Source organism: Pollicipes pollicipes, unplaced genomic scaffold (assembly GCF_011947565.3).
Source record: "Pollicipes pollicipes isolate AB1234 unplaced genomic scaffold, Ppol_2.1 Scaffold_5724;HRSCAF=6776_pilon_pilon_pilon, whole genome shotgun sequence".
Lineage (NCBI taxonomy): Eukaryota > Metazoa > Arthropoda > Thecostraca > Pollicipedomorpha > Pollicipedidae > Pollicipes > Pollicipes pollicipes.
The window spans coordinates 39,169,283-39,185,513 of NW_023596746.1; the positions used below are offsets into that span (position 1 = coordinate 39,169,283).

General features: G+C 60.6%; 3 protein-coding genes and 1 non-coding gene across 4 annotated transcripts in view; 1 reads left to right on the plus strand and 3 right to left on the minus strand.

Annotated features, from left to right (window-relative positions):
- LOC119103023 (midasin-like) overlaps positions 1 to 5,471 on the minus strand; it is a 9,834-nt gene extending 4,363 nt beyond the window's left edge. Inside the window, exons 1-8 of the mRNA XM_037226474.1 lie at positions 5,453 to 5,471; positions 4,415 to 4,629; positions 3,567 to 3,722; positions 2,465 to 2,644; positions 1,763 to 1,923; positions 1,059 to 1,251; positions 574 to 723; positions 195 to 209 (exon numbers count right to left, since the gene is read on the minus strand). Coding sequence (XP_037082369.1) covers positions 195 to 209; positions 574 to 723; positions 1,059 to 1,251; positions 1,763 to 1,923; positions 2,465 to 2,644; positions 3,567 to 3,722; positions 4,415 to 4,629; positions 5,453 to 5,471 — 1,089 coding nt within the window. The remainder of the gene's footprint in view (positions 1 to 194; positions 210 to 573; positions 724 to 1,058; positions 1,252 to 1,762; positions 1,924 to 2,464; positions 2,645 to 3,566; positions 3,723 to 4,414; positions 4,630 to 5,452) is intronic.
- On the plus strand, positions 4,056 to 4,163 carry LOC119104019 (U6 spliceosomal RNA). Its single transcript, XR_005094858.1, has one exon. It is a non-coding gene; the product is annotated as a U6 spliceosomal RNA (small nuclear RNA).
- A 15-nt stretch (positions 5,472 to 5,486) lies between the features above and the next one.
- Positions 5,487 to 8,090, minus strand: LOC119103024 (midasin). The gene is made up of 6 exons (XM_037226475.1): positions 7,935 to 8,090; positions 7,240 to 7,432; positions 6,593 to 6,803; positions 6,231 to 6,336; positions 5,626 to 5,666; positions 5,487 to 5,560 (listed from the first exon to the last, which is right to left on the minus strand). The coding sequence occupies exons 1-6, from the start codon at positions 8,051 to 8,053 to the stop codon at positions 5,487 to 5,489; spliced, it is 744 nt and encodes a 247-aa protein (XP_037082370.1). The 5' UTR covers positions 8,054 to 8,090.
- A 1,107-nt stretch (positions 8,091 to 9,197) lies between these two features.
- LOC119103025 (uncharacterized) lies at positions 9,198 to 15,825 on the minus strand. The gene is made up of 6 exons (XM_037226476.1): positions 15,788 to 15,825; positions 15,210 to 15,400; positions 14,020 to 14,341; positions 13,647 to 13,856; positions 13,064 to 13,168; positions 9,198 to 9,209 (listed from the first exon to the last, which is right to left on the minus strand). Exons 2-6 carry the CDS (start codon positions 15,275 to 15,277, stop codon positions 9,198 to 9,200), a joined length of 717 nt encoding a protein of 238 aa, XP_037082371.1. The 5' UTR covers positions 15,278 to 15,400; positions 15,788 to 15,825.
- Positions 15,826 to 16,231: the final 406 nt, after the last annotated feature.

The window sequence follows — 16,231 nt, forward strand, 5'->3', positions numbered from 1 at the left end:
CGTCCGCGCCAGCGCCGCGTCCACCTGGATGAGCAGCGGCGCGTGCTCGGCGGCGGCGCGGCCCCGTTCGCGCAGCTCGGAGCAGGGGGCTCCACTGAGGCGCAGCGTGTCGGCGGCCGCCGCCGGCTGGCCGTCCGCGCCGCGTGCAGGTACAGCCGCAGCCGGGCCAGCAGCGCCAGGTACCGGCCACTGACGGCCAACAGGTGCGCCTGCCGACACAGCCGTGCTGCGTCACGGCTCCGGACGGGGACCGGGGGCGGACGACGCCGGAGTCAGAGTCAGAGTCATGGGCGGCGCGACCAGTGACAGAGAACACGCCGCACGCGGCAACAGCCGCTCACGAGCCGTACAAAGCATGCCGAAATTCCAGCCTGATGAACACGCAGCCAGAACCAGCGCGGCCTCAAACAAACACTCACATGACCAGGACATCTGACATAGACAATGCAGCAAGCGGGCGGCTGGCGCCCGCCCCAGTCCCTGCAGTTCCGCCTGAGCGGTGGTCGCCATCAGCACAGCCGCCGGACCGCTCACGCCGCGGCCGGAGCCCCGCTGACCGGCGCGAGCCCGTACCTCTGTGGCGCGGTAGCGGCGCTGCTCGGTCGCGTGTCGGCTGGGGTGCGGCTGGCACGTGAGGCCGGTCACCTCCTCCAGCAGCGATGAAAGCCGGCTCACGTGCTGCTCCGTGGCAGCCAGGCTGACCCGAGTCGATCCCACCAGCATCTGCAGCGGGCCAGGTCGGGCTCGGCGTCAGGATCGGCCGACGCGCGGCCGCGCCGGGCTCGACGCAATATCGACACGACAGATCAGGCTTTACGTCCTCGCTGAACACAGCGGCGGTGCGCGTCGACCAACTGCCGCGGTGGGCTTTGTGGAACGGAAACCAAGTCAACGCGCGGGCAGCTACCAGCGACATCTGCTGCTGGCGGGCGTCACAGCACGAATTATAGGCGAAGACTGTAAATGCCAAGAAAAACAAAACTTATCGCATCCGGAAAACATGCCTTTCTGAACGCCGCACACGCCAACCTCCGCTAACAAGCGCAGGCAGCGCTCACCATCAGGTCGGCGCTGTATCCGCGCATGCGCTCGAGGTTCTGCGGTCCGAGCTCGCGGTGCGGCTCGAACAGGGCGCGCCGCAGCAGCGCCATCCGTGACACGGCGCGGCACTCGTACTTCAGGCATCCCCGCCAGGCAGCGCTGACACGGCCGTCGCCAGACGTCACGTCCACCGGCGGCGCCTGCAGCAGGCTGGCCCGGAAGAGGCAGAGTTAGATGACAGGAATGAAACGCCACTGTGATGAGTATACTATGTGGTGAGACCTCGGACGGATAAGCACGGGGAGTGGGACAATCGAGTATTCATGCGGTGTAAGGTAAATGCACAGTAAATCCACCATTACCCCGCTTCCTACCTCTCTATCTAACTCCACAGCCCCGAATTGGTCTCTGAATGCCGTGAGAGCCCAAACACACCCCGGCCGAATCACGAATTCCACGACACCGGACCACGCACGGAGACTGTTGATGGTGACGGCGCACTGTCGGCTGTCTGGCGGAACCCCCACCTCCAAGCACCGTAAACACACACCAGCCGTACCCATACCAAAGGTTCATCTATTTTCGTCGAATGGTTCAACGCCATGGTCAGCAGCGTTACGCATGGTTTGTGATTCAGCCTGCATATTCCAGCCGGTTCCATACGCAGCCACCCGGTCGTCAGCGGCCGGTGACCGGGCAGCGTCAGCGGCGCTCGTCGCACCTGCAGTAGGTGGACTCCTTCTCCCAGGAGACGAGACCGCGCCGATACGAGAGGCCCATGTCGGCCAGCGTGCGGTACAGCTCGACGGCCGCCTTCCGCTTGCGCTGCTTCATGTGGCCGACCAGCTTGCGGCGCTTGTCCTTGTCCTCGACGCCGTCCACCTGCGGGGCGCCGGAGGCGGGCTGGTGACGCTCGCCGCGCACCCCAAACGCCCGTGGTGGACGCCAGGCGGTTCCGGCACGTCAGAGGTGTGCCGAGGCAACGCACACCACAGGCGACTGTCTGGGCTTGCCACTCCACCGACCGCACTGGAAGTTACGACCCTATACCCAGTGCCAAGTCCATAGTGAACGCAACGGTCCGATGTTGGCGAAATCGGATAGAAAATACTTTTTCCAAGTCATCGGCCAGGCAAAGCAATTCACGTAGTTGGAGCACCCGACCATCACGCCTAGTACAGAAGGCCACAATTACGCGAGAAACACTTACAAACCCGAAAACCTTTCTAGCGTCTCACACGTTGAGCCCATCTTCGCTGCCGAGTCTTCCGGGGCAAGTCCTCTGGAATTCGATACCTATCGCTTGAAGCCTTCCCCGACCTAAGTTTCCGCCTCGGTGAGAACACGCTTACGATGTGCACACACACAAACTCTCCACTACTCACACATGACCAAACGCCGACAAACTACCACCACGACTCACGTTGAGTTTGCTGAGCTCACTAGCCGTCTCGCAGATGGTGCCGGTGATGTCACTGAGCGTGGTGACGTCATCCATCAGCCGAGAGCGGCTGTAGACGCCGCGGCAAAGACGGCGGCTGCGCATGTACAGCAGGCGCAGCCGAGCCAGCTGCTCGTGCTCCGGGTACGGGCAGTCGGACACCTGGCCGCGTGGCGCGCGAGCACGGGTCAGCACGACACGGCGCGGCACGGTGCGGCGCGGCACGGCGCGGCCCGGCACGGTACGGCGCGGCGCGGCGAGGCCAGGCGCGACACGGCACGGCACGGCCGACCGCGTCAAGGTGCGGCCACGCCCGCCAGACACGCGATTTGAGTGGATTGCTGTGGTGACCATGGTCATATATATGGCAAATATATACGGCACTATATACGTTAAACGTTCCATACGGCACCATACGGCAAGCGTTCCGTTCCTCTTGAAGTAAGTCAAACGGCTGCAGTGTTTTCCCACGATGAGCCACAACCACACGCGTGCAAGACGACCCCCTGTCCCACAAACACCACTGCTCCAATGCAGTGCACATTCAACATGCGGGGTACTGAGAGGCGGGTTATCACCGAACCCGCGAAAGGGAGGGACAGAACGCCCACCATCCCAGCCATTTAGAACTTGCTTTGATTTGGGTTCAGACGTGTGTCTGAATCAAAGCTATGGTTCCCTGGTTATGATATCCCGGCAATTGGGGGATCCAGGCACGTGCCAGTTTGGATCAGAGCCCTCGCAGCCAACAGTGGCCATTTCGGGGCGTGATTAGATGAACGCAAACGTCGTAGGAGTCTGATTGGCAAACGTCGGAGGAGACTGAGCTGCCGAAACTTAACCCGCTCAGAGTATCTCACTTAATATTTGTGTGGGCGCTCGAGCCGGGCGCTCACCAGGGGGCGGCACGTCAGCCCTCTCTCGGTCAAGCGCCGCAGTCTGACCCGACGACAGCGGACGGATTCAGAACGGAATGGCACATGAGGACAGAGGGCCGGATAACAATAATAATCACAATCGGACGCAAGGTGCGGCGCGGAAAGCGGCATTCCCTCGCCGAGCCACACGCCCGGGCTCCACTCACCGCCACCTTGCCGCGGGCGATGTACAGGTTGGGGTTGACGGGCGTCAGCAGCGGCGCCACTTGCTCCCGATCCCAGAGCCCCAGCTGCCGGTTCGCCTCGTCATCGAACGCGTCAGGGTCGACGAGCGCCGGCGCCACCGGCTGCGCCAGCACCGCCTGCCGGCCGGTCCCGCCCGCCATCAGGCCAAGTTGTCGCGCCGGCCGCCAGGTGGCGCGGCAGTAGTGTCGTCACCAGACGCCAGGTGGCAGCAGCTGAGTGGAACTGCTCCAGCGAGCGATGACAAAAATGCTCCCCACGCTAACAAAAGGAAAATCTATCCATTGAATCTTTTCCTGGCCGAAAAGCATTTAATTCAAGTATAAGTTAATAGTGAGAAAATGTGTCTGAGTAGGTGGTAGAACACACATCACTACCGCACATGATGAAACTAGGCTGAATGTGGGACCAAAGGTCGACGATCCAATAACCAGATTGCTCCCTTTTGTGACGCACCAGCTCCGGCTGTACACATACTAAAATTGGAACGATACAGAGAAGATTAGCGTGGCCCCTGGCGCAAGGATGACACGCACAATCGTGAAGCGTTCCACTTTTTCAGTTGGAAAGAAAATTATTCACAGGGAAACGCACACAAACTGCGAGCCGAGATGGACTTTCGCACGGCTGCAGGCCCTGTACCAACTGCTATCAGCTGGCTATCCGTGAACAGCACTAAGCGCCTTCCCAGTTCATACGCACTTTTCGCTCAACTGGCGGCGTACCACAGTGTGACTTCCGCATAACCTGTCTGTCAACATCTCCCACCGCAGCCCGACACAGCACCCGCGCACAGGACACCCCAACCCACCTGGAACTCCTTCACGTGCTTGTGGACCATTCTGTGCGACTTTTTCACTGTGTCCTTCACCGACCAGAAGTTGACGTCATTCCAGCGGGCGATCTTCACGAAGTCCTTCACTTTTTGCTCCACAGGTTTACGGAGAGCCTTGAGATGGCTCTCAACCACTGCGTAAAACTGACTGTAGTACTGGTAGAGGTTCCACAGCAGTACACAAAGGTCGCCTGTAAACGGCCAGACCGAGCCACCACAGCTGATTAGATCCTGTTGTGTGTGCTCACTTGAAAAATGACACAAAAAATGATCCCGCCCACCCCGAATTCGGAAAACTTATAAATTACCCTCCAATGTGGCAAAGAGCCAGCATCAACATTTACCACGCTTAAGCCCGCAGCAACCAAGTTCGCCTGGGCCATTCATCCTCAACCGCATTTCATCTGCCTCCCTACTGCATGGTCAGTAGGGGGATAGCCCCCGGACGCCGCCCCTCATTCGCACTCACTGAGACCAGCAGAGAGCCCTTCCCGGACTCCACCTCTCATTCACACCGACTGAGACCAGCAGAGAGCCCTTCACCGGACTCCACCTCTCATTCACACCGACTGAGACCACCAGAGAGCCCTTCCCGGACGCCGCACCTCTCATTCACACCGACTGAGACCACCAGAGAGCTCTTCCCGGACTCCACCTCTTATTCACACTCATTGAGACCAGCAGAGAGAGCCCTTCTCGGACGCCACCTCTCATTCACACTGACTAAGACCAGCGGAGCCCTTCCCGGACTCCGCCTCTCATTCACACCAACTGAGACCACCAGAGAGCTCTTCCCGGACTCCGCCTCTCATTCACACCGACTGAGACCACCAGAGAGCTCTTTCCGGACTCCACCCCTCATTCACACCGACTGAGACCACCAGAGAGCTCTTCCCGGACTCCACCTCTCATTCACACCGACTGAGACCACCAGAGAGCCCTTCCCGGACTCCACCTCTCATTCACACCGACTGAGACCGGAGTAGCGCCACCAGGCTCGGCCGATCGGCTTACTGCGCGAGTGGTCCTTCATCCCGCCCTCGCCACATCAGCTGCTGGTGCGAGGCCAGCAGCATCTGAAGCCGGGCCGGGAACCTCGCCCAGCGGGCTGGACTCGATGAACTGCTGCAGCAGGCGCGCGACAGCCTCCGGCGGCGCGGCGCTGGCCAGCTGCTCCTCCAGCAGGCCGCTGAGGTGCGGCAGCCAGCGCGACGCCGACACGTGGCAGCTGCCGGCGCAAGGCCGTTACCATACGTGACAGCTGGTGGGACGCGTGGAAGAAGAGGGACGGCACGTGGCCACTGGTGGGACGCGGGGGCAGGAGGACGGCACCACATGATAGCTGGTGGGACGCGGGGAAGGAGCGCGACACCACGTGATGGCTGGTGGGGACGGGGGGAAGGAGCACGACACCACGTGACAGCTGGTGGCGCACAGGGCGGAGAGTTAAAGCGCGAGGAAGCTGCCGGGGCCGTGAAACACGAAAGCCAGAACCCGGCCGGGGAGGCCTGGGTCGCGGGAGCCAAGATACGTAACGGACATGGCCAAGACAGACGAGACATGCAAAAGTTGACGGGGCAGATGCCCAAGTGGACGAAACCACGACCATTTCGCTCAAGTGAAAGCAGAGAAACTATGTGACAGATGAAAGGTCAAGACCAATCAACCCTATCGTTGCATAGATTCTCTACTTAAGAGACAGCTGCACGAGTAATCTGGCAGATAACTCAGCATGGATGGGTCCGCTGGGGGTCCAGTGCGGTCGGCGCCCCACGGGAGCAGCAGCACCCACTTGTAGGCGGTCGAGTCGAGACAGCGCTTCCAGCAGTCCAGCTCCAGCTTCCGCCAGCGCAGCACCAGGTCCGTGATCTCCTCCAGCTGCGTCGACAGCGAGACACCTAGCGGCCAGAGGGCAACACTGACAACAATCCGGCAGACTTCGCTCCTGGCTCACCATGAGCTTGAACCATTCCACCAGTGACAGTATCCACCTGAAAAGCTGAGGCCAATGAGAGAGGTACGACAGGTCTAGAGACGGAGTTCGCATACTAATAGCACACAGCGACTCAACCATGTCGAACGCTGGCTCCACTTCAATGAAACACTCTTACAAGCGGCGCTGGCAGGTCGCTGGTGGCGTCGTTGGTCAGTTACCCTTGTGTGCGTTCTGCTCCCAGTCCTGGGCGCGCTCCAGCACCAGCTCCAGCCCCGTGACGACCTTGACCAGCGGCGTGGTGACCTTGAGCTGGAGCACGCGGTCGATGGTGCGGCGCAGCTGCACCAGTGCCGGGTGCTCGGGCCACGATGCGAGCAGCTTTCCGGCACGGCCGTCCAGCCGCTGCAGCGCGCCGCGACACGACACCACCTGGCGGCCGGGCGGCCAACTGAGGCCGGCCGTGACACGAGCGGTGTGCGAGCACAGCACGTGGCAAAACAAGGTCGGACGTTGCCCTGAGATGACGGCGCGATATGGTCAGAAGAGCGACAACACCCATCGGTCACCGAGCATGCGATGGTGTCCAGGGAGCACGACCAAGCGATCTACCGACAAATTAGGGAGGGGAGGCAAGGTAGCGATGCAGTCACCCGCCAGAAGACACGGAGAGTAAACGAAGCACGGCTAGGGGGAAGGAGGGCGAGATAATCCTAATCCCCTGTCGTGGTAGCGAGTTAAGGACCGACCGCCCAGCCGACATGGCGTGACCGATGCCAGGATTCCCGACAAACCCGCTCACCCAACCCCGCCCGGGCACGTCTCCGCAGCGGTCGCCAACCAGTCATGCCGGCGGCCGGGCCGGTACCTCGGTGACGTGCGGGTCGCGGTACACGTCGTACGGCTTGTCAGGCGGCGGCGGCGCCAGCGCGGCCGACTCCGGCTCGACGCCGGCCTCCAGCACGCCGGCGGCCATCAGGTGAGCGGCCACCAGCTGACCGTCAGCGTCGGCATCCAGCAGCGACGAGAGCGGCTCATCCAGCGCCGACAGCAGCCGGTACCTGACCGGATACAGGGGCCACACGGTCAGACGCACTGGGATGGACAGAGGCCGCATGGGCGGACAGCAGCCGGTACCTGACCGGATGCAGGGGACACGCGGTCAGACGCACTGGGCTGGACAGAGGCCGCTGGGACGGACGGCAGCCGGTACCTGACCGGACACGGGGGTCACAGGATCGGACGCACTGGGACGGACAGAGGCCGTAGGGAAAGGCGCAACAGGGCGAGATGTCCACGACTCGGGGGCTCGTTAATTCGTTGCAACTGACATTTCGCTCAACGTAGGCAGCTGACGCTGTTTTGAGACACTTCCGGAGCAAAAACTGGTGGAAGTGCATGACTCACTCTCATTAAAATATCAAATATATTCACTGCACATCGACATCCTGCACCAAGCTCTCGCAGCCTGCATGCGAACAAGGACCTGGAGAGCGGCGGGCAGGCCTGCCGCCGCCCTCCAGCATCCGTCAGCGGCGGGCGTCTGCCTGTCCGGCGGCCCACCTCTCGCAGAAGGGTCGGATGAGGTCGGGCGGCTCGGCCACCGGCGGCTCGGGCAGCCAGCGGGCCGCCGCGCATGCGCCGTACGCCTCCCGGTGCAGCCGCCATAGGCTGGCCAGCATGGCGGGCGTCAGTTCAGGTTCTGTCCGCAGGGCGCCGCCAGGGGCGGCCGGCGCCGGCGCCGGCGCTAGGCCGGCCGGCAGCAGGTCGGAGAACTCGCCACTGTAGTCGGGAAACATCTGGGCCAGCTCCCGCGCCGTCTCCGCCTCCTCGGCCGTGTCGTTATTTGCGCAGTGCGTCCTGCCACCGCCCAGCTCGGTCACGAATTCGGACTGGCCATGATACTCCCACACCAACCACAGCGCAGTGATACATGCTGCTGACGGTTCCCATGACAACGCTCCCCGACGCAGAGTGGTCAGGGACAATCGCAACTCAAGCAGCAGGTCTCTGTGGAGACACAAGCAACGTCAATCCTGAAACCAAGGTTTTTTACATTAACAAGCCTTCCCGCCTTGCCACAACGCACAATCAGCACGCGCCGGTCTGGGCATCAATCGGGTCAAAAGGCCGCGGGCGCCGGGCCGTGGGGTACCGGGATCCGTTCGCCACTGACTTGGTCTTGTAGATGCTGTCCTGCTGCTGCTCGCGTTCCCGGCGCCGCTGCTCCTGCGCCGCCCACAGCTGGCGCGCCTCGCGCATCAGCAGACCCACGTCAGCCGTGCTGACGTCGCCGGTCAGACGGAGCTGCGCCGTCAGCTCCTGACAGATCAGCATCAGCAGCCTGGCCGGCACGGGCGCGGACGGTCAAACGGCGGCCGGGACTGAGTGGCAGGGGGCCCCCAACGCGCATCTGCTCCCGAGAGACCGACATCAATAAGCGAAAGGTCTGGATTCACCTGCTCTTAGACTCGGGAGTCACATCCTGCTCCGAACAGCGCGCGGCTCAACGCCTGTGACCGGAGCTCACGGACCGTCCGAGCGGCGGCCAAGCGGCGGCGCTGGAGCGGCCTGAGTCGCCACCCACCTGATCTTCCACTCGGCCAGAAGGTCGGGCTTCTCGGGGTCGCGCAGGGTGGCCAGCAGCGCCCCGACCTCGGGGCAGTGCAGCCGGAGCGGGGCGGGCCTCAGCCAGCTGGCCACGCCCAGCAGCACCGGCTGCAGCCGCTGCAGCACGGCCGGCAGCCGCAGCTGCCGCTGGCGCCGCTCGGCGCTGTGCAGCAGCACACGCAGGCCGAACTCCACCTGGCGGGGCCGGTCAGCCGGTCAGGGAGCGTTCTGAGGGGCCGGCGGCCGCCAGAGAGCGGGCCGTCCACCACCGACCGCGTGCTGACCCGCCCGCGAGTGAACCCGGCTCACGGCCCGGCGGCCAAGCTGTGGTGTCTGAGCAGCACAGAAACACCGTTGGCCAGCCTGGACACCACCACCGCGCTAATGAAACCTAAATATACTCACGCCTCATGTTATTTTTTCAGGCTTGATACCTCTTCATGGTCAGATTCTGTCTGAGCATACCAGCACAAAACCGCTAGGACAATGCAGAACGCCTTTTCATCACGTCACACATTGACCATCATATACAGTTTTAGTCGCAGAATAAATGGCTTGCGGTGTATGGAATTAGGCGAAGTTAGTATTGCATCACATTGTCTGTTTTTGCAATCAAACGCACGCATTTATTTCAGCAGCCTGTCTCGAGCATTATGGCCCGTATCGTCATGCATTTCCACCATGGTACTTACAAGAGCACACCAATTTGTACGCTTTCCCTGATACCACTCAAATTTCGGTGGGTAAGCCCAACCACCCCGAAGTGCAATATAGACGGGAATCCATACCGAAGTCTCACTGCAATCCAGAAATGTCAGGTGCTACCACACTTCCAAAGCGTGGTCCCCGTTCGCGCTTTCGGCAGCGCCACGCTCACACTGGGCTCCACTGCTCAGTTCTAAATTCGAGTTCAAAGATTTATGCCGAGGTATCCACCCAACATTGGTTGTCTTCAATGCTGTTCCGCTTCACCGCCCCCCCCCCCTTTATGTGAGGACTCTGAACTCATATTGCCCAAAAAGGGGAGCTGCAGCTGCATTTAAGAATGACGACAAAACGTGACAAGAAGAATCCATCTGGAACCAGCGAAGCTTAATGTTATCCGCAGCGGCAGACGCTATCTAAATGCTCCGCTTTGTGGCCGCGTGACTTGCACCCCCAGTTCTTTTTTCATCTTTCGTGCTGTGCTTCGGAGGAATCTGTTGTACAGAAAGCCTCTTCCAGAGAATGTTGTTTACTTGCCACAACACTGTTTGCTGTCATCCAACTTTTGCAAACGCTCAGATCAGCTGTGGCGCCTCGGGCTTCGATGCCATTAACGCCCGTATCCAATTTGCAGTCACTGGCGATAACAGGACCTGCCGCGCTTATTAACAATAAATGCCGCCGGCCGTGCCATCGTATGAGATCATTACATTAAGATAAGACCCCAGGCCCTGTAGAGGTTCCGCTGGCTGCGTACGCCCGTCATGCAATATATATATATATATATATATATATATATATATATATTGGTCTGTACTGCCGAAGTACGGCGGCCGGCGCGCCACATTAGCCGTCGCCTGAGCGTCCGGTGTGGTTTTACAGCCTTGGGTCAGCATGGAGCAGCATCACCATAAATCATCATGATGCCCATGTTATGCCATAAATCAAAATGCGCATCTTTAGAATAAAGACACCTTTTTGAATATACTGTCCCACCAATCTGCTCAACGCTGTTGCCGTCTCTGCCCTGACTTACGCCGGAAAAGGCTGTCATGCGGCGTCTTCGCTGCTCGATATATAAGGCATAACGCAAACACGCAAAGTGGCAACCAGGGCCCACACAATTTTCAGATAGACCACGTGCAAACATTCCAAATATTCTCACCACACAAAATCGTACCAAAGAATAAAACCACACTTAAATGCGAGATTTCAGTTACATCAGCAATACCGGTACAGAAGCACAGGACTGTCAGCTCAGCACAATCGCAGCAGTCTTCCCGCAGATCAGTTGAAAAAGACGTGGCGCGAGAACGGCCGTGGATGCGAGAAAACCTCGCCGCAGAGCCTACGCGCTTCCACTGCCATGAACGACATACCGGGCAACCAACGTTCGAGAGAGTCTAATCCACAGCACGCCGTTTCGATGTAGCGGCCGTGTGCCGCATGCGGTACCGAATATCTCTAGCCACGACGTGCCCGCGCCACTGTCAAAAGCTCGCGCTGTAACAGACCTTCCGAACGCGCTCCTCGTAATCGATCTGTGGTATTCCCAGGTGGCGGCCCGCCCCGCCGCCAATTCACGTGTCGACCCCGCCGCCCGAGACACGTGACAGGACGACACCTGCCGCCGGCGGCCCACGTGACTCCGCGGGACTTGTCACCACCCGTCACAGCCCACGTGGAGAACTAGCTGCGAGAACAGCCCGGTCACGCGCGCCGATCCACGCGTGACCGGGCTGATTGGGCTCAGACACAATCGACTGCATGACATCGACTAACGTGCCGTCTACAACTCGCGTCGCTGCGCAGCTTTGCGCGACACACGGCTGCGTCAGAAATCGTCGAATACGCCGCGATCGGCAATGTGCGCATTTTGAAAAACGGTGCCGACTACAGAACTCCTACGTAAAAACTGTAGCAAGGATTGCGGTGAGATAAATATCACCCTGTCTTCCAATTCATTTCCATTTTTCCAGCCACTGCTTCCATCACCATTGCTTCTGTGCTTTTCTTGAATAGCCTAGTGAGCTTAGGTCATGCCCTCAGCGTTGATAGGTAAATCCTGGGGAAGTCTGGCCAGCGTTACAGAGTGGAAAGTGTTACAAAAAGTATCAGTGTCACAGCGTGAAATGCTTGTCGGTTGGGCAAAAGGTTGACTTACGTACATTTACACGTGCACAGCCCGCGCCAAAAACGCCGCAATGCCTCCACCAACAGCTGCTGAGATCAGCTCCGTCAGACCACCGTTCTCACCCTACCTTGTCGACGTATGCACTGCACGATATGATACACTATCAAGCTATCGTCGGGTGGTACGAACATCTTTGCACGTGCTCTTTACTCCTCATTCCTGCAATGGGTGCAATTTGCAAATGCAAATTTAGTGCACGAGCACTGAAGACGGGACAGGAGCCGGGAGGTGAAGACAACACAATGTCCGTCCAATATGCAAAAAGTGTTGGCGGCGATTCTCGCCTCGCGGGTCCCGCTAAAAACGTCACGGCCACGTCATCAATAGTCGCATGAAATCAGCAACATCCCGAGAAAACTCGAACCAAAATGCTTTGAAGTGGGATCCATTCTGACGGACGTACGGCGCACTACTGAGCTGGCAGGCTTGCAGCACGAATACACTGCAAATACCACAAACACCACTTGATTTAGGACCGGAACGCAAAACTTACAAAATTTCGGTACGTGAAAGACACATTTTGCCGACAGAAATCGAATAAAAAAGAAGTTCAATTTGCTCCGAATTTCAGATAATTATTCAGTGCTGTTAGAGACTTCGAAGTGTGGCTTTTTCTGCTTTTGACGAATTTCGCACGTTGCAGAAGGCTTTTGAACGTTTTCCGTACAACACCACAACCCACTTGCAAGTTAATTCCGCCATCTGTTGTCATCGCTATTCACATGCATGTGACACGTCGATACCTGTGCTAACTTTAAGGGTAGGGAAGCAGCACATTTACGGTTTGCGCTCTCGAAACTACTTTAAATGTGGAGAAACGCGTGGGGATGGCGGAATAGTTTCAACTCCGCGCTGAAATGCCTCGAAATGGGCGTCACATTACACAATTCGGGAGTTGGCTCCCAAATTCTGTTGGTCGAACCGAAATTCGCACAAACAGAGGGGTCCATAAACTTTAACAATCCCACGAGGTCATTTCATTACGAACGGCTGCATAGCAGTTACTAAGCAGAAAATACAGACCAGGGCTGGCCGGTTGTACAGCTCCTCATTGAACTGGAATCCCATCACGTGGCATGTGGATTCTGAGAGCACGCAACAGCCTTCCCTTGCAGGGCACTATACCACCGCCCAAACGTAGCAAGCACGGCGCTTTCGGAAGCGAAGTGCCGCCGACACTCACCTGTCTGTAGGCGGCCAGCAGCGGGGCCGTCAGGTCCCGGTACCAGCCGTAGCGTCCCTCCAGTCCGGCCACAAACCCGGAAAAGCTGCGCAGGCGCGCGCGCAGCTGGCTCAGCACCGACGCCAGCGCCGCCTGGTCCCGGCCGTCGGCGCAGAGGGCAGCACCGGCGGACGCAAGCAGCGTCGCCAGCGCCGCCAGGCTGCCGGCCGACGAGGCGAAGTTCCGCACGTCCTGTCGGCGGACGGCGCGGCCACGTCACGGCCAGCCCTCCGCCACGGGACTGGTGCGGGGGCACCAGGGCAGCGATGAAGCCGAACGGGCTCACAGGTAACACGTGCTGCTGCTGCGTGCCATCCGCACCGGAAATAGAGACAAGAATTGCAGCTCCATCACGCGGGGGAAACTTCGAGAAAATTCCTGCACATGATACCCCAGAAACGCGGCATCTAAGTTCTGCGTCATCCCAGTGACGTACAAGCAAACAAACGCACATGCGAAGACCTTCGCCGTCGGGCCAGCTGGAAGCCTAGCGCCTCGTCAGCAGTCTGTCGAGCGGCGGGGAAGTAGGGGGGTCACCACTTGCCTGTTTGAGCTGCTGGTAGAGCGGCGGCGTGGGACGGCACGCCTCGCCCACGTCCAGCTCGGCCCGCTCGGCGTCCAGCGCCAGCAGCCGCTGCCGCTGCTGAGCCAGGGCCGGTGGCACGTGCTGGTCGGCCAGCGCCGCCAGCCGCACGCCCGACACCAGCTGCATGGCCAGGTCGGCCGCCGCCAGGTCCGCCTCTACGTCCTCCATCTGGAGAGTGCCGCAACGCCGTCACCACCACGTTACATGCGGAGCAAGAGGCGACACCGGCGACCAACGGCTGGCACAAACAATGCCTTGGGACACCATTCCAAACAGATGCCCAAAGACCAATCAGGAAACAAAGGACTGGGTACGGAGGGATCAAACTTGCCTCGTCCTTGCTGTACTCCAGGAGAAGCTTCCGCTCCTCGACGGGGTCGACAGCCATCAGCTGGCCCAGTACCGACATCTGTGCTCCTCCAATGTAAACGAACATTCGCCCAATGTCCACTGGATCATCGGTGACGTCACGCACGACGGCGGCGCTCTCCGCCAGCCAGGCCGCCTGCTCGCCGCTCAGACACTGTGCCGTCACCAGTACGGGAATGACGTCACTGAGCGTGGAGGTGACGTCGCCATGGGGCCGGCCGACGGCGAGCAGCGCCTCCGAGAACTGTTGCCAACAGCTCAGGCCCAGGGCCCGGTGGCAGCGTCTGCAAACAGAGGCGGGACGCGGCCACATCAGCACACGTCGGATGCTAGTCACACCCGTCATCGAGTCAACACCACCCCATGGCTCGGCGGGAGGGCCGCGGCCTTGTCAGCACGCGTCGGATGCTAGTCATACCCGTCACCGAGTCAATACCACCCCACGGCTTGGTGGGCGGGCCGCGGCCGTGTCAGCACGCGTCGGATGCTAGTCATACCCATCACCGCGTCAACACCACCCCACGGCTCGGCGGGAGGGCCGCGGCCGTGTCAGCACGCGTCGGATGCTAGTCACACCCGTCACCGCGTCAACACCACCGCACGGCTCGGCGGGCGGGCCGCGGCCGTGTCAGCACGCGTCGGATGCTAGCCATACCCGTCACCGCGTCAACACCACCGCACGGCTCGACGGGCGGGCCGCGGCCGTGTCAGCACGCGTCGGATGCTAGTCACACCCGTCACCGCGTCAACACCACCGCACGGCTCGGCGGGCGGGCCGCGGCCGTGTCAGCACGCGTCGGATGCTAGCCATACCCGTCACCGCGTCAACACCACCGCACGGCTCGACGGGCGGGCCGCGGCCACGTGTCCACGCGGCCAGCCGCATCGGCTGACGCATGACGGATAATGCTTAAATGCTGCACACACGTGGTGCTGCTGCGGTGCTGGCCATGGTGTGCGCCTCGGACGCGCTCACCTGCAGTGGCGTGACGGCCGACGAGACACCTGCGCGCTCTATTCAATAATGCTGCGCAGTCACTTTCTACAATATTCGGGACCAAACGAAAATGACACCGACCAATTCCGTCCCTTCCCCAGCAGCTCCCATCCCGCTGGCAGCAGGGCCGGCTCTGGCCATGGGTGCCACCCCACCTTGGACAGAAGCGGGCGTCGGCCAGGTCCGCGCCGTTGGTCCAGAGCAGCCGGCGCAGCGTCGCCATCTGCTGGCAGCGCTGCGCCACGCGGCCGATGGCCACCGAGTCCAGCAGCGATTCGGCCTCCGGGTCCCAGAGGTCGGCCGTCACCACGTGCGTCAGCTCGGCCGAGTACAGGCGCCGGTTCACCTGGCGCACGGCCGCGCCGCCGGAGGTCAGCCCGCCGACAACGCCACGCCCGCACATCGACAGACAGGCGAAACGCACTTCACGAGCTCACCAGCTGGCACCGCGGCAATGCAGATCGAACCACGGCAAAGGTCAGCTATTAGCTGTTACTGGTCAGCTAGTGGTTGTGCGGTAGAAACCGCGACGGCGCGAAGGTGCATCACTTCACGCGACATGTCTTAAGTTCTTCAAACATCACCACAGATTACATTCCTGTTCCGGCTGGCGTTCCAACAACGAAGCAAGCGACGTCAACGTAAAGCACTTCTCTGCCGTCAGTACCATCACCTAAACGGCCACCAGCGCCCGTCTGTTACTGACGGAACGGTCTGCTGCTAAAGCGCTGACCTGTTGTACGCCAGTCTGCTGCTGCTGCTGCTGCTGTTGCTCCTCCTCCTTCTCAGCCTCGCCGGTCAGCCAGTGATGGTGGCAGGGGTCGGAAGCTGTGCTGTGCAGATAGGCCGCCAGGAGGCTCGGCCGCAGCCGGGCCCCGCAGCGCCGGCGGCGAGTCGGCTCCAGCGGCCGCCCGCCAGAGGGCGACGCTCAGCGGCGAGCGCAGGCTCAGCTCACCCAGCTCGGCCACTGCGCACGGCACGGCGACGGCATCAGGGGACATCCGGCGGCAGGAGGGGCACACGGCTGGATCCAGCAGCAGCAGTCATGTCCAACCCACGGCGGCGGCATGAGAGGACATCCCGGCGGCAGGAAGGGCACACGACTGGATCCAGCAGCAGCAGAGGTCATGTCTAACTTACGGCGCCGGTAGCGGGACGGGGAGTCCATTTCCGAGGG

Excerpts from the sequence above, each read along its gene's own strand:
- LOC119103024 (XM_037226475.1), bottom strand. The coding sequence starts at position 8,053 with ATGCTGGCCAGCCTATGGCGGCTGCACCGGGAGGCGTACGGCGCATGC. Across the intron at positions 7,433-7,934 it reads ATCCGACCCTTCTGCGAGAG|GTACCGGCTGCTGTCGGCGC; the intron begins GTGGGCCGCCGG and ends GTATCCGGTCAG. Across the intron at positions 6,337-6,592 it reads GGAGCAGAACGCACACAAGG|GTGTCTCGCTGTCGACGCAG; the intron begins GTAACTGACCAA and ends TCTGGCCGCTAG.
- LOC119103025 (XM_037226476.1), bottom strand. The coding sequence starts at position 15,277 with ATGGCGACGCTGCGCCGGCTGCTCTGGACCAACGGCGCGGACCTGGCC. Across the intron at positions 13,857-14,019 it reads TGGAGTACAGCAAGGACGAG|ATGGAGGACGTAGAGGCGGA; the intron begins GCAAGTTTGATC and ends GGCACTCTCCAG. Across the intron at positions 13,169-13,646 it reads TCTACCAGCAGCTCAAACAG|CTGCGCGCGCGCCTGCGCAG; the intron begins GCAAGTGGTGAC and ends GTGCTGAGCCAG.